This window comes from Numida meleagris, chromosome 1 (assembly GCF_002078875.1).
Source record: "Numida meleagris isolate 19003 breed g44 Domestic line chromosome 1, NumMel1.0, whole genome shotgun sequence".
In the NCBI taxonomy this organism is placed as follows: Eukaryota; Metazoa; Chordata; class Aves; order Galliformes; family Numididae; genus Numida; species Numida meleagris.
In genome coordinates this window covers 94,804,735-94,821,443 of record NC_034409.1, presented here as the reverse complement: position 1 = coordinate 94,821,443, position 16,709 = coordinate 94,804,735, and the positions used below count along the sequence as shown (strand labels likewise).

Below are 16,709 nucleotides of genomic sequence, written 5' to 3'. Positions count from 1 at the left end.
TTTTCTTTATTTTTATGGTTACCTTTTGCTCAGATTGTTGGATATAAACGTGCACTGTGAGTATTTACCATATGCAAGAAAAGTTAGATGTAACAAAAAAGTCTTCTGACCATTTCTAATATAATAGAAGAGTTGTTTAATTCCCATATTACAATGAGAGAACAGAATTTGTTTATGTAGCACTGAAAATTGCAATTTTCCTTTCACATTTTGGTATAGTGACTTATACAACAAAGGCACAGAATCAATTTGTAGAAATAAGAGAGACTGCATTTATCTGCTTATCCTTCCTATGGCTTCAAACTCATTGTTGTGCCAGTAACTGCTTACTTGAATACTCAGGTGTTTTCAAGAGTGTCTAGACCATCAGTCATGCAAGAAAAGTCAATATGTGTTTTCATTTATGAGTAGGTAAGCTTATTTAGTGACTAGTGCTGCTTGGGATTAAAGATTTCATGAAACCAAATAAACAAAAACAAATTAAAAATAGATAAATAGAGAATTACTATGGAATGCTTCACACTTTATGCTTAACTCCTGAAGCTGTTAAATGAGGATAAGTTATTTGACAGAACTGTCCAAAGGTAGGCAGAAGATTTGATGGAATTTTTGTATGCTGATTATCTGTTCTGAGTTAATGCTTATTAAAAAAGGATTAATCTACATTCATATTTGAGGAACAGCTTATCAGAAAAGGGAATAAGACTTGGCTGGCAACATTAAAGTTTTCATTTGTGGTAGGAAAATGTGGCCTTCTAGAGATAGGCATACATAAAGCTTTCTAAAGCTTTCTCGCCTCAAAATGTCAACTTACTGTACATTCGTATTTTTCCAGTCCTAGCAGGCATGAAGATTAAGTTTAACCTTGTCAGATAATATTAGTAAATAGTATGAGCATCTCCTTATATATTTAATAAAAAGCATATAAAAAGCTCTTTAACATATGCCATTCTTCATAGAGATGTATACAATATAATTTCTTTAAATATTTATACATTTAAAATGTGCTTTGGATTATTTTCCTGCATTCTTGCAATCCTTGAAGTATAAGCTAGTGGGGATTCCTTCAAAATCTCTCCATGCAGAGGTTATTTTTTTCATCTTCTTTTGAAAACCAATCTCATCCCTGCAGGTCTGCATCCTTTTTCGTATATCAGATGCAAAGAGTGCTGAAAGAGCTTTTTTGCTTCCTTGGTGATAAAAAACCAAGGGAGATGGGCGGGTCAGTGATAGGGACATCCTTCCCTTTCTCCTCTTACATTGCCCCTTGAAATTACTCTGCATCTTTTTAAAGTGGAGACAGGATGAATAAAGCCAGCTGTCTGTGTGTTTTATTTTTACAGTGACATCTACGTGTCTGCATTGCATTAAATATGCTCCTATTCAGGCGTTTAGACTTGTTTTGTAATTGCAGAAATCAAACTGCAGGCAAAAATACTGACAAAATGTATGGCAGGAATGATAAACATAGTGCTTATGTTGGCAGCCTGACCATGTCTTCTGTTTTTTAGTTGTCTTTCCTATCACAATATTGATGCTAAAAGAAAGGCATCTTCTCTATCCTCCCTCAGCCCATTTATGGAAGTTATCCGGAATATCATATTTTTTTTCTGTGACATCCTGATGGCATCTCCTCACTGATTCCAATTTTGGCTTGCTTAATTGATATTCCAGAGCCTTTACCACCAAGAGTAGAAACTACAATGCTCTCTTGTTTCTTTTCTTATGTAGCTTTCAACCAAAATTGTGTTGGTTTGCAGCAAGGAGGTTAAATGAAAGAACCTGTATTCCTTCCCAATTCCATACGTATTGCATTAGCCAGGCATGGTCTTCCCTGCAAAACCGTGTAACTGCAATACAAGCTCTTCTGAAGACAGTGTTTATGCTGGGAGGACATAAGATTGTTTAATGTAGGAAGAAACAGGATATGGTTGCTAACATTACGATACACAGGTAGCAGAAAAGAGAGTAAATGCTGTGATACCCGTCTCTTATCAACAAGCTCATATACCACAGCCATTCCACAGCAGTTATAGCTCTACAGCAGAGTTTTCTATGTCATTTTGCTTGAATGTTTTTCCTAGCATGCCTTCAAGTTCTCTCCATACCTCACTGAGTAGAAAATAGAATGTGTCTGGCAAATACTGCTGTGATTTCCTACTAGCTCCTCCATTTTATCTTTGTTTTATAGAGGTAGACTAGCAATATAAATATTTTTGAGACCATAAGTATGGATTTTTTTCCCGTATGACTTACGTAGATAACATAACACACGTGTACATGCTACACAATCAGTGACAATAATACTTTAAAGCTATTTCTGGTAGTCTGTAATTGAAACAAGACCATTAATTCCAGGAAAATTTTCAGCAAATATGTTGCTGTGTAATTCCCTTATAACTGTAAACCTTATTTACAAGGGCTGCTATTGGATACACCTTTGTTTCTTGTTTTCCTTATTTCTTGTTGCTTTGACAAATGAAGAAGGTTGGAGTATTAAATGAGAAGGGGTAAAGGAGAAAGGAAACAACCTGTACTGAAGTGCTAATGTACTTTTGACCAACATATTTTGAAACATAGCTGCTCAGTACCACCTCTTCATATATTCACACATGACATCCAAAGCACTTCAGATTATTCACATTGAAGCAACGAGTAATGCAGTCACTTGACAGCCTGTTAAAAGCAACATGAATGAAAGAAGCATCAGCTCTAAAGTTAATTAGCTGCAATGTTTTTAATGTCTTGTTTTTCAAAGCAGACTTTAACACTTCCCATACTTGCATTTTGATTTTCTTTTCATTGATTTGATTACATCCTTTCAAAATTCGGCTATTAACCATTGTGATGTGACATATGACTGCAGTGATTTTCTGATATTGATAATAGTCTGTTCTGCAGTGAAGTGCAATTAATCACCCTACCGAAGCACTCTTCAGCAGGGCTTCCAAAGGGGTTAGTTTTGTCCACTTTGCTAAATGTATACTGTGAAATTACCCTAGGAATTAATGGAGAGATGAGTATTGTCTAAGGTATCAGAAGTATTTCACCAGTCGATTTGTGTCATTGCTAATTTTTTATTAATCACAGCATTTCTACTGGATGTAGTAGTTAGGAACATGTATAATAGAAGGCCTAATCTTGAATTAGTGTAATTTGATTCGATATTTGGAAAACACTACAAATATTCAGGAAGATATAATTTAATGATGATGTTTGTCTTAGAAAGGTAAATAGTATTTCCAACATGGGACCTTAATTTTAAAATAAGTTGGCCATAGACTAATCCATTCCTCTCTGAAATTCTAACCCTCATCTTGTTAGAGACCTGTGAGGATGCAAGTGTCCAGAACACTGATATACTTTAATTGTAAGCCCTCCCTATGCCCAACAATAAATAATGCAATATTGCCACTGACAACCACAGCCATTTCTTAACCTTGATTCAAAATATTTGCCAGTGCTTCAGAAAGGACTGTATAATCCTGTCAATTAGCATCTCAGTTATGTGAGTTTACCTATATCACCCTGAAATGTAATCCTGTTAATAAGGTAGATAAGGAATGAGCTGTTTCTTGTTAGATACCTGTGAATGGGGCTACAGTGTATCCTTTGCATCCACAATGGCAAGACTGAAAACAGCTCTTCTCTGTAATGCTGGCGTGTGTGCATTTATGTATGCATGCTGGTTCTTATGCTGTGCTGTTGATGGAAATCCTGCAGCTTTATACATTTTTTCACCCCTTCAGCTCTAATAGAGCTGCCACTTCTTTGTATTTATCCTGGGAAATGGCATATTTGTGTGGTGACATGATATTACTGTATTACGACATGATGTTATTAACTCACTGGTGCAATGTCATTATGTACCGAAGCAAAAGCATGCCAAGAAAACAATTTCATCACATGCCACAGTCTTGCAGTGCAAAGTCATATGAAGGGGCCTGTGGTAAGGATTTTTTCCTCAGGTGGCTGGCTTGCCTTGCAAGCTACAGAACAAATTGATGTGAATCAATACTGGAAGTCAAATCCTAAATAAATTGTAATCCTAATGTGCTTTATCCTTTTCTTATAATTTTTGTACTTTCTTATGTGATGATGCCAGGAGGCCTCCAATTTTGGACACTGAGCAATTTGAATTGTTGCTTATAATTATAACTAATTGATTTCTCCCTGTCTTATATGTGTGTGCGTGTGTGTGTGTGTATTTGTTTGTTTTGTTTTTTCAACCAAAATACAGTCACATTCCAAAGAGGAGATGGAGGACTAATGAGCAATGGAAGGTATGTTTCTTTATATAAAGGTCTTTCCATCACGTATATTTCTAAAATTAGGAATCTGAAAATTCTGCAGGTGATGCACTTGAGTATTAAACAATCATTTGTAAGACAGACAATTTCAGAAGGAGTTAAGTAGCTTAATACAAGGTTTAATGATCTATCTGTTGTGCACTTTGGAGGAATCAAGCCCAGATGTTTCATATCTCCCTGATGCCCTGGAAGAAATGCGTAGTAAATATCACAAGGAATGTGTTCATTTGTTACCAAGATGTTTATTGCATTAATTAGACATTAGCAAATGAAGTTGCTGTTGTTTAAGACTCCTTATTGGCTACCCCTAAATTGCTGTGAGTGAACAATTACACTTAATCGATCACAAAATAAATGATTCATGGATGATGAATAGTCTGTAGATTGACAGGACTAGATTCCACAACTTTGGCTACTCAATTGAAATTGATAAAAGCTGATAACGGACCCATATATCCTCATCTATTTTCCCTTTGCCGATATGGAGATTGTAATTAGGCTCTGGTAATAACTTCCAATCTCCTATTTAATCAATATTTTCGCAAAAAGAGATAAGGCCTAATGAGAGCTAGTGGATATGGCAAGAAAACTGCTGGATCTTCTTATTGCAGTTTCCATAGAAACTTATGTTTCTCTTAGGGATTGTACCAGACAGGGGCCTATCAGAAATAAAGTACAATGATTATAGGTGTTGCTCCAGCTTCATGAGTGCATTAATAATCTAGAAAAGCATCAGAACTATGGGTGATTTTGTGTTTTTGCTTGGGGGCAGGGGGCATTTACATGACATGATTTATTTTCCTTGTTAAATGCAAATACAAATACAAACAATCCACATTGCTAAGTTCCAGGCTGTTTATCCTGGGGTGAGAGAGACACAGTATCTTATGGCCTCAGTTTATGTTCTCTTTCAACATACTTGCTGTTTAGAACTGCTTGCAAAGCTTGAAAATACAGCGATATAAAAACCATGCAGTAGTGGCAGATAAAGATAGCTGTGGACTTTCCATTAATCCTACTCAAACCTCTTTGCCTCTAAACCATACAAGAGTGCTTAAAGAAAGAGTTACCAGCCTGTAGATGACAGGCGTGCATTTGGGATGCAGGGGAAAGAAGAAATAGTAGCCCAAAGTCCTGGAAATGGCTGATACGGAGCAATCAGTTTGAGTGATTGTTCCCTGGAGGTGGTGATTTATCATTCAGCCCTGGTTTAGGATCCCACGATGGTACTGCCTAACCCCCATTTCACACAGACAACGGAGTTCATTTGGATTCTGGCAGAATCACAACTGATGCCTAGTCCCACTTCTACTGACAAAGTTGATTTGTATATATCCTTAATTAACTGCTCAAGGTCTTTATATCATCAAAGACTACACAATTTTAATTTGAAATAAATTAAAGTCTCCTAAACTGTCTCTTACACACAATGATAGGAAAAAAGTTATATAGCATCTTCAATCACTGTTGTATCCAGAGTTGTCTCATAGATATTTTAATTTTGTATGTATATGAGTGTATATCTTTTTTTTTTATTCTTCTTCAGTCGACCAGGTTTGTTGAATGCAAGTGACCCCAGTTATCCTTGGCTTGCAGACTCTTGGCCTGCCACAAGTCTGCCAGTTAACAACAGCTCTAGTGGACCCAATGATCTTGCCAATTTCAGTCGTGGAGGTAGGTTTCATTTTATTGTCACCATACAGTAGAAAATGGATTTCTGTTTGTTAATACCTAGATAAAGACTGTGTGGTATTTTCATACTGTTACAGTTTTTTCTATATTTAACTAAAGATTTTATTTACAATTGGCTTTAAAGTGTCCATTTTACTGTGTCTCTTTCTGTTTCTTCAAAACATAATTCTAGTTTGTAATCTACCCCCATCTACCCCACAGTGGTAAGACAGGGTCTGAGAATCATTTCAAGAGAAAGAGATGGGTTTCTTTTTGCATAGACATGAGCAGTCTGCTATGCAGGACACCGTAGTCAGGGACAGAGGACATCTTTATGAGCTAAGAAGAGCTTGAAGAACTCAGGAAGAGCATTCCTCCCATGTTCCTCCAGCACTGTTGCTGTCACCTTACCCATCCCCTTCCTGTTGTGGGACTGCTCTCAGTCTCGACCATAATCAATGAAGAAAGCCTCACAGGTGTTCAGAAATTTCCCTTCTTACTGGAGGAAAGAACACACGAAACAAACTATTTAGATTTGTGGGGCAGTTATTTTCATTTTTACTTGCAGGAGGCTCTTTGTGAGAGGAGGCAATAATTTATGATGATAAATCTTTAGAGAGATTATTTTCTTTCAAACATTTTACTCAAATGGGAATTTCAGGATAAACTATTTTGATTTTAAAATGTCAAAGTAATTTTCATATCTCCTACTTTGTTGGTTTCTGTGATGTTACAGCACAACTCATTCTTTATAGTGGTGTTCAGAGCAAAACTTAAAAAAAATTAAAAAAAACATAAACAAGTATGTAAATATTTTTAAGACCTAGGTATATAAAATCAATACAACTTTATGTATCAAAATACATTGAAATACAACAAAAAATATATCAAAAAGAATGTAATTCTGAACGGTATCAAAAATTGCCTCTGAAAACAATCTCTCACTGTGGTTATAAATTCCCATGCAAAACTTCTTCCCTATGGTTTAACTACTTTGACTTCAAATTATGTTACAACATTCTGGGTTTATTTTCTATTTAAGAATGCTTTAAAACTCTTGTCTTACAAAAATAAATATTATAAAGTAAACAAGGGTTCTGACAATATTTATAAGATAACTGAATATCTGCCAGCTTCTTTGTTGTGAATATCTTGAAAATAAAGCTCTTTGGTACATTTCCATCTTTTCATGAGCTCACAGAATACAGAAAAATTAACAGTTTGTTTTTGTATTTGGCTCTGTAAGACTTAAATTGGAAGCATGTTTTAAGGCTTTTGGCTTCAGTGTGGATGAGACATAGGTTCCAAATTTGTCCAAGAAACGCAACAGTTGGAATTTCAGGAGCTTAATTGTACCCATGATCTTTTCAGTCCAGGTCACACTTGTATTCTGGGTGTTTTGGGACCACTTAGTCGTATCTATTTCAACACTTGAGTTTGGATGCTTTCTGTATTAAAGATAGATCAGAAGTCAGATATCTTTTAATGAAAATTAATGTAGTTCAGTCTAGCACAAATAGAACTTGGGCTTTTTTGGTTAAAAGGTCTGGAGTAGTATTAAAGGTCTGTAAGAATTTTGAAAATGGTGAGGTGGCAATCAGTCATTCTGGAGCAGAAACTGAGGAAGGCCATTATAACATTATTTTTAAGAATGAAATCTGCATTATATGCTGGACAGGCAATTGAAAGCAAGTCTGTGAGTGAGAAGCAGAAGTTAGGTTTGGAATCACATTAGACCACAAAATAGTACTGAAACAGCATGAAAGATATTCAGAACTTGAATGAAAGGCTTTTGAACTTGAATGAAAGTATGTCAGAACTTCTGGAATTATCATGAGAGTTACAAAGAAAAATGGATATTTGAGAGCTTTTGGAACTGTCTAGTGGGAAATGTCCGGTGGGAAATGAACGTTCATCTTCAGTCTGAAATATACAGTGCTTTTTCTGCTGTGACAATTTGTTGGGAAAATCACACTTTAATTTTACTACTTGATTATGGCATTTCGTAAAATGGCACTTTAATAGCTCTTTGAGTGTTTAATGTATTTGTTTCACTGAGGACAAAAATTAATCTGTGATTGTATTGAAAATTTCCAGAAAGTCTGAAAAATTCATTTTATTAGTAAGACAGACTGAAAATTCTTGGCTGTTGGGAAACTATGCAGCTTTCCATCCAAATGTGTGTAGAAGTATAGTTCTTCATTAAAAAATGACTAGGTGACACCTCTTCAGCAAATAGAAACATGCACTAAAGGATAGATTTATGTCTGTTTACTTGAGACAGATGTGCTTTTTGCTGATTTTCACTTCTGTCAGTCTGCAGATCCGACATAGACAGGTTGAACTGGATTTTATTGATTTTGTCGGACAACAACAGAATTTATTTACTAAATTTCAATCCATGGGATTTCAGTTCAGTAGGTCTGTTGAGCCTGGAGAATAGGAGGCTTGAGGGGGACCTTACCAATGTGTATAAATGCTTGAAGGGAGGGAGCCTTGCCATTTTCTGTGGTGTCCAATGCTAGGAAGAGACAGTGAGCACAAACATTAACACAAGTGATTCCACCTAAGCATCAGGAAGCATATTTTTGCAGTGCAGGTGACTGAGCGCTGACACGGGTTGCCCACAGATGGTGTGGAGACTCCATCCTTGGAGATTTTCAAAAGCTACCTGGACATGGTCCTGGTAATCTGCTCTGAGTGTCCTTGCTTGATCAGGGCTTGGATCAGATGACCTCCAGAAGTCCCTTCCAACCTCAGCTGTCCCACGATTCTGTGATTCATTATGCTTTGATTAAATCAGTTGTGGAAAAGTTGAATCTTTATATGGTGGATGAATTACATGAAAGATAGGACTGCAGTTGACTCTCACATCTCATGCTGCATTTGCACATACACGTTTTTGTGATTGTATATTACCCAGGATACCTGGGCTCACATGTATACAACACCTTGTATAGATGTACATAGATAATAATAAACTGGTTTTGAAATATGACTTGTAGTACACATTAATGATAACTTATTTTGGCACTTTACATTTTTCTGCAGATATGTAATATAATTCTGGTATTTAAAACACCTGATTGTTGCCATGTCTTTGCTGTTGTTTGCAAAAAGTGTACCAACAGACCTAACTTTAATCTCTTTCTGTAATCTATTCACTGAACACTTGTTATTACCATATTAATTGGTAACATTATGTTACTACTTTGAGACTGCAGATGCTAGGCTCCATATTAAAACATTCCATGCATGCAGTAGAAAATAATTCTCTGACATAAGTTTTCAACCTGGGGAAAAAAATAAACAACAGTAGGAGGAAGCTGTGCTATCATATCTCATTGGTAGAAAAATCCTGAGACAGTAAGAGACCGGTTGTATTCTATCAGCTTGCACAGCATCTGTGTCTGATACTGGAATGGAGTCTAAACCCTTCTCTTTTCTCTTTGAGGATTAAGGTATATAAAAACATCTGCGATACCTAAAATGAGATCTGAACATCCTCATTATGGGAGTATGCATTATATCAGTTACTCTCCAGTTGGAATCCATTTCTGCCATCAGGGTATATAAAGCAAATGGCATATAAATGATGCACTATTCTAACAAGTAGATTCCAGAATTAATTCATAAAATCAAAGAATGGCTAAGGTTAGAAGGAACCTTAAAGATCATCTAGTTCCAACCCCCTGCCATGGGAAGGGTTGCCAGCCAATAGATCAGGCTGCCCAGGGCCCCATCCAACCTGACTGAATGCCTCCAGAGGCAGAGCATCTGCAGTTTCTCTGGGCAGCCTGTTCCAGTGCCTCACCACCCTCTGAATAAAGACTTTCTTCCTAACATCTACCCTAAAATCTCCTCTCTTTCAGTTTAAACCTCTTGTCCTATCACTATCGGACCATGTAAAAAACATCAGTCCCCCTCCTACCTGTATGCTCTCTTTAAGGACTGGAAGGCCGCAGTGAGGTCACTGGAGCCTTCTCTTCTCCAAGCTAAACAAACCCAGCTCCCTCAACCTGTCTTCATAGGAAAGCTGCCCCAGCCCTCTGATCATCTCTGTGGCCCTTCTCTGGTCCTGCTCCAACAGCTCCACATCCTTTCTGTACTGGGAGCCCCAGGCCTGGACACACTACTCCAGTTGGGGCCTCACAAGGGCAGAGTAGAGAGAGACAACCCCCTCCCTCTCCCTGCTGGCCATCCCCCTTGTGATGCATCCTAGGATACAGTTCGCCTTTCAGACTGCAAGTGCATGCTGCTGCCTCATGTCCAGCTTTTCATCCATCAGGACTTCCAAGTCCTCCTCAGCGGGGCTGCTGTCACAGACTTGTTCTTCTGCCAGTCTGTACTCGTATCTGGGATTACCTCGACTCAAGTGCAACACTTTGCATGTGGCCTTGTTAAACCTCTTTAGATTCTCACTTCTCAAGCATATCTGGGTGGCATCTTTCCCTACTGTTGTGTCAACTGCAACACTCAGCTTCAGAATCTAAATAAATTGTAAGAGTATCAGCATTTGAAATATTGACCTCTGTAAGAGCCAGGGGGGGTTATCTGCCAAGCTATGGTTCTCCTTGAGGCATCATACCAGTCATCATTAGATTCTTCAAACTTCAGTAATCTCAACTTCTAACTCCAGTATTCCACCAGCAAATGTCAGTACAGTCTTTAGTAAGGACAGAGACTGCCAGTGTAACCAATTAAATGTACAAACTGCAGTATGTGATAGGATTCAAAAGATGTGGGAAAGTCAGCAGATATTTAGGTAAACATGTTGCACTGTTTTTCAGTTAAGTGTAGTGGAGTATTTGAACAAGTTATACTCCATTATCAAGAATGCTTTGCCATTTTAAGAGACTGATCACTTAAATCCTGTCAGAATAACAGATTTTCTTTCACCTTTCAGGAACAACTTGCTTTTGTCTGGTTTTTCCTTTGTTGAAAAAAAGAAATATGCTAACTAATGTTGAAAAGAAAATTAGATAAGCTGATGTATAAAACTTAAAGGAAGTCAAGGTGATGGCCTTAAAAATTACTTTGAGAGCTTTGGCATCCACTTAAGATTTTTGCAACATATTTGCTAGGAATGTTTCCTCTGTGATTTGTAAATTCTTTCCTTTTATCATTTCTCTGAAGCCCAGACAGTTTCATTGGTTCTGACATAGAATGAACAATTGAAAGCATTCTTCAGTAGAGAAATATTCCAAACTTCATGTTCACAGTTGAAAGCATGGGGAAAAAAAAAAAAAAAAAAGATGGTTTCAGGCAGTGAGACGTGAAGGACAAGTGGTAGGTCTGTCACAGATGCTGATAACTTGGCGATGGTTGTATATCATCTTCCCTTCGTTGGCTCATGGACCTGTCTCAGCTGAAATGCAAACGTGCAAAATGACAAATTTATTTTTCATCTTAAACCTTGATACTTTCAAGCTTCCTGTGCATCATTGATTTGTTTCATTCCCCTGTGCTCACCACAGATGTGTTGCCACCAGTGCCAGGGCAAGGAGATAAAACTGCTACTATGCTTTCTGATGGAGCCATTTACAGCAGCATTGACTTCACGACAAAAACTAGTTACAACAGTTCCAGCCAAATAACTCAAGCTACACCATATGCCACCACCCAGATACTGCATTCCAACAGCATCCATGAGTTGGCAGTCGACTTACCTGATCCTCAGTGGAAAAGCTCAATTCAGCAAAAAAATGACCTGATGGGATTTGGCTACTCTCTCCCAGACCAAGGCAAAGGCAACAATGGTAACTACAGCTCATATTTTCCAGAACTATGTAGCATATCATCAATGCATGAATTAGAAAAAAATTAGTACATGAGATATTGTTCATATTTACTGTAACTAATGCTTACATACTTTGCATGCATGCTGAACCTCACACAGTCACAAAATATACTGTTCTGTGCTTTTAGTGCTGTGATAGTCGTCAACCCATCTGCCTTCCATTAGGCTAGGACAGGTATACATTAAAAATAATTAAAACTCGCGACCCCAGACATCTGCTGTTGACTTGCTAACTGCATGTGTTGCATGTGCTTGTGCTGTCAACTAATCACACAATGCCACTGTGACCTTTGCCCTTTAACCCTTAGCCTTGCTTTACATCCCTGACTACCGCGTGGCTGAGGGATTGGCTAATAGATTGCCACACAACCAGTCACAGGATTTCAGCACCACCAGCTCCCACAACAGCTCTGAAAGGAGTGGCAGCCTCTCAGGTTGGTTCCACTGCTGTGGGTGGGTGAGGGACGGAGGGGTGTTTGTCAGCAGCTCACCAGGGAGGCAAAAAAAACTTCCCAGAAGCACTTTGCAGGTAAGTATGAGAGTGCCTGCCCACTGAGATGCCAACAAAAACATTGACCTCCACTAGAAAAAAAAACATAGAAGTGTCTCTTGCAAAACTTACTGGACATAACAGGAGAATCCTCCCAACCATTGTGCTCAAAACTTGTCAGCACAGTTTCAAACCTTGCCATCTTCTTTCCCTAATAGCACAATTTATACTGCAGTTAAATTTCTACACTGTTCCTCAGTTTATAGGCATCCCCACGATGAACTTCTTGAGATTAATACTTTTGTTGGTTTGTTAACAGGTTCCCCACTCCCACGAGCTTTTTCTAAATATTGTATTCCAATCAGGCAGCTCAGAAATAAAAGTAGGCTCCGCAAGATGACTGAGGTTGCAAAAAAAATGCACCAAGTCTACATACAAACAGAATGCAAGTTGTGTGTGTGCTGCATGTTATATTGGAAACATGACACACTTATTGTGTGAAATGATTGTAGTACATGTGATTGTATATTGTATTTAAATACACCTTTTTATTGATTTCTTTAATTTTGCTTACTTGTTGCTTTTGTTTTGTACGAGGGCTGCTCCAAAAGTAATGTCTCCTATTATATTATGTTGGCCCACAGTGTCAGAGGTGGATGTTGGTGGTATGGCAGTAGAGATTGAACCTTGCCACCAATGTTCTATTACATTTTGTTGCCATGTGACAGATGGCAGCAGAGGGGCAGTATGACAGAATGGCATCTGACAGGGAAGTACATATGAAGCAAAGGTGTGTCACTGAATTCCTCACTGTGGAAAAGATTACACCCTATGACATTCATCAGTGCTTTCTGAATGTTTATGGCGACCAAACAATGGACATGAGCACAGTGAAGTGGTGGATGGTGCATTCCAGGAGTTGCTGACAGCAACGTGAAAGACAAGCCACATTCCAGACAGCCACACACAACTGTCCCACTATGAAATAAAGAGTGTCTTGATCAGCCCATCCATATAAATTGGTTAATGGTGATGACTACATTCAAAAAGTGTTTTGTAGCTAATATTTTTTTCTAGCAAGTAGTGTTATTGTGCTCTTAGTATTTGTTTTAGTTTCCATGGAAATAGGAGGCATTACTTTCAAAGCTACCTATGTATGATTGTAATTTTTTTCCAATATGACAACTGAAAAGCCGGAAGTTAAAGCCTGCTGTTATACTTAACCAAAATATGAGTAAGCTGACAAGACTTCAATTTCAAATCTTACTGTACCCATAGCCTTTTGAATTTCCACTGTAAGATGGACCAAATCATAACAGTAACAGATCAACTCTAGAAACAGCTTCTTTGTGTCAACTTAAATGACTATTTTAAATTGTATGTTTAGATTAGAAGCCCATAATTCAGATCGGCAAAGTCATTTGCAAGACTTGTGTCCTCATGGGAAATATTAGCTGACTCGAAAGAGAGAAAAATAGACTTACAACATTGATGGAAAAGTATGTGAGAGCTGAGTTCATTCAATCCTACAAGGAAGGTTCTTGATCTCTGCATGTGACATGTATTGGCAAGAGGCTTATTGGCACCTGTGCATGAAAATGCAGGAACTGATATGCTGAGTTACATATGTGCCAGTTACCAGAGGTCAGTAAAACACTAGAGATGTGTTGACAGCTACAACTGCCTGAGAACTTTCTGGGAAAATACAGTCAGTGGTTTTCAGTAGAAAATGAAAGTTGACCAAAAGCTGGACTTCGAAGAAGTATTTCAAGTGAAGTGTGTTTTGTGTAGTATTTCTCAATTTAAAGTAGAATTTCTGATGAAACACAGAGGCTTCAGGTAACCTGTCTTTCTATGGGCAGATGACACGTGCTGTTGTCAAGACAGCTCACAGTTGGATGTCGTATGGCTCAGATGATTGTCTGAGTATTGGACTGCAGAGTCAGTATTTTGCTCTCCCTTGCCCACTGATCATGCATGTAGTACAGACTATGCTTTTAATGCATGAGAAATTGAGGAAGACCTTCAAATAATCTGACAATTAGAGCATTACCATAGTCAGAGAACAGCTTTGATTGCCTTGTCTTCATTAGGATGGGCAGGGAACTTGTTCTTCACTTCCTCAGTTAGTACTTTAAGTACTAAGTATTATTCTGATTAAGTCTCTCTATTTGCAATGAATATCATGAGAAATTTCATCCCGCTGTTGAGTGGAAAAATAGGTCAACACTCAACTGCTTTGTTAGGTAGGGGAATTTTGTGGCTGTACTTTGTACAGCACACCTCCCACCTTATGTTGTTGCTGTGATCATTTGGCCAAGTAGCAAATTCTTCCTCCAGAACCTGGATCATCTGGAAATTTAAACAATATCATTTAATTTCAGTGTGAGGAGACACTGAAATATCAAGCATCATTGCTATAGGGAAACAAGGCTTCTATATTTCAAACTGTAACGCAATAATGTGATGGAAAGAACCACAATAATAGCAGGGTGGCAAAGTCTCTGGCTACAGCAAATGAGAATGAGCCCAAATACAGCAGCCACAGATGCAAAAATGAAGGAAAAGAGCTGCTTGCCTTCAGAAGGCCTCAGGTAGGCAGGAATCTCCAAGAAGAGATACCCTTGCCCCCACCACCAACCCTTAAATGAGGTCTGGGTAGGGGTGGAGCCAGGATCTACCCCTTCCAGTCACTCAAGTACATTGCATGCACCTGAGCTCCCCTGGGTTGGCCCTGCCTTCCCACCAGGTGTTCAATCACTAGTTCAGGCCATGACAGCATTTCCACTACACAAACACACATGAAGCATTATACCTATTAGGTGTCTGATCCACTAGTCTGGCAGTGGAGTAATCCTCTCCATGGGGATAGGAGAAGGGAATCTCCTGCCCAACTGTGCAGAGTAGTCTTCTTTCCCTACCAGTAATGACCTTGAACGTTCTTTTATTTCATCAGAGCAGTTCCTCAGCTCTTCTTCACTTTCTCTAATAGTTTGTGGTATTTGACCTTTTTCTTCAAAACCCCTCAAATCCATGGATCCAAGTTGGATCCATACTAACACCTCACACATCCAACTTTCTTTCTGCCAGTCCCCTAAGATTACCAAGATCCTACACTTTGAAAATTTCCCTCTCCATATCTAATCTCTAAACTGAAGATCTCCTCCATTTCTCTTCTTTAGATACTCTTAGTTTAAATGCCCCAGAAACACACACAAATGCACACATACGTATGCCTGTTTTCCTCACAGAAAAGCAAGCCTGCCTGAGTTCTTGTTTGCTCCTAATCCTGCTGACTTTTCTAAACATACCCTATCCTCCAAACACTTAAATTCACATCCTTCTTTTGTATCTGCTTCAGACTCAGCTTTCCCTTGTAAGTGTGCTTTGAAAGCTACATTTGCCCTCCAGAAGTTTCATGTATTTGTTTCTCCATTGCCACCATCATTGGATTTTCTTTTCTGTTGATCAAAATGTTTTTTTTTCCCTTTTCAAGAAAGCCTGTCTCTCTACCAGGCTACAAAAGGTGGGAAGGGTCTGTACTGCAGCCTGATAGATGGAATATCAGCTCAGTTCCCTCACAGTGAATGCTAAGAGCTTGGCTTGACATACTGTAAATACTCCAAGACAAGCGAGAGAGCTAGTCTGGAATTCAGTAGGGAAAAAGAAGTCTAATCTGAAATCTTCTGCCATCCAGGCTGATTAGGAATCTTGCCAGACTTGTTGCCCTAACTCTAGCAGCCACTGCAGGAGTAGAAAAGAGAAGCATTGACTACTTCTGAATCATGGTCATGTTCTTTCTTCCATCTCTGTTCGTTCCTCTTTTCTTTTTGGTTCAGCTGACTTTTGGAGATAACATAAAAAAGCCATTGTCTCTCAGACCAAAAGACAAGCGACAAGTGCTCAGATCTGTGACAAGTGTTTATCTCATGCTAGAATTGCACCTCCTTCTCGATGTCTCTATCTAAAGCTAAGACTGTGGCAATGAAGATGGTGCCACACAGTGCCACCCTGCCCGACAAGTCAGTTGTAGCTTTTCTGATTCATTACTGTTGAGAACTTTTTACATGATTTGTTCTTTGGTTGATCCTTATAAATCAGCGTGAGATGATAGTGGGTAGCTGGATTGGACTGCTTTCTGCAACAGGCAAGGCCTGAATGACTGCTAGCTTCTTTCATTTTTCCATTCTTCCACCCAACAATCCAGAGTTTTAATAAAGCGGAAATGGATGGATCTTGAAGCAGTCCAGGTATTTGAAATATTTTTGCCTCATTCTTCCTACTAATTAATTCTTGACTAGAAAAAAGGATCAGGGCAAAATACAAGAAGCAAGAGAAGTGGGAAGAGAGCTTTTTCTGTAAAATTACATTCCCACAAATTGAAGTGTCTTATTTGTAGAAAAACAATGTGCAAAGAGTAAAGGGCTTAAGTAAAATG

At 38.4% G+C, this 16,709-nt stretch overlaps 1 protein-coding gene across 9 annotated transcripts in view; it reads left to right on the top strand.

Annotated features, from left to right (window-relative positions):
• The window catches only part of ROBO2 (roundabout guidance receptor 2), a 461,596-nt gene that overhangs the window by 405,176 nt on the left and 39,711 nt on the right, over window positions 1-16,709 (top strand). For all 9 annotated transcript variants that reach the window (XM_021403192.1, XM_021403137.1, XM_021403173.1 and 6 more), the window contains 3 exons: window positions 4,241-4,283; window positions 5,857-5,984; window positions 11,459-11,740. In XM_021403192.1, the coding sequence (XP_021258867.1) occupies window positions 4,241-4,283; window positions 5,857-5,984; window positions 11,459-11,740 (453 nt within the window). The remainder of the gene's footprint in view (window positions 1-4,240; window positions 4,284-5,856; window positions 5,985-11,458; window positions 11,741-16,709) is intronic.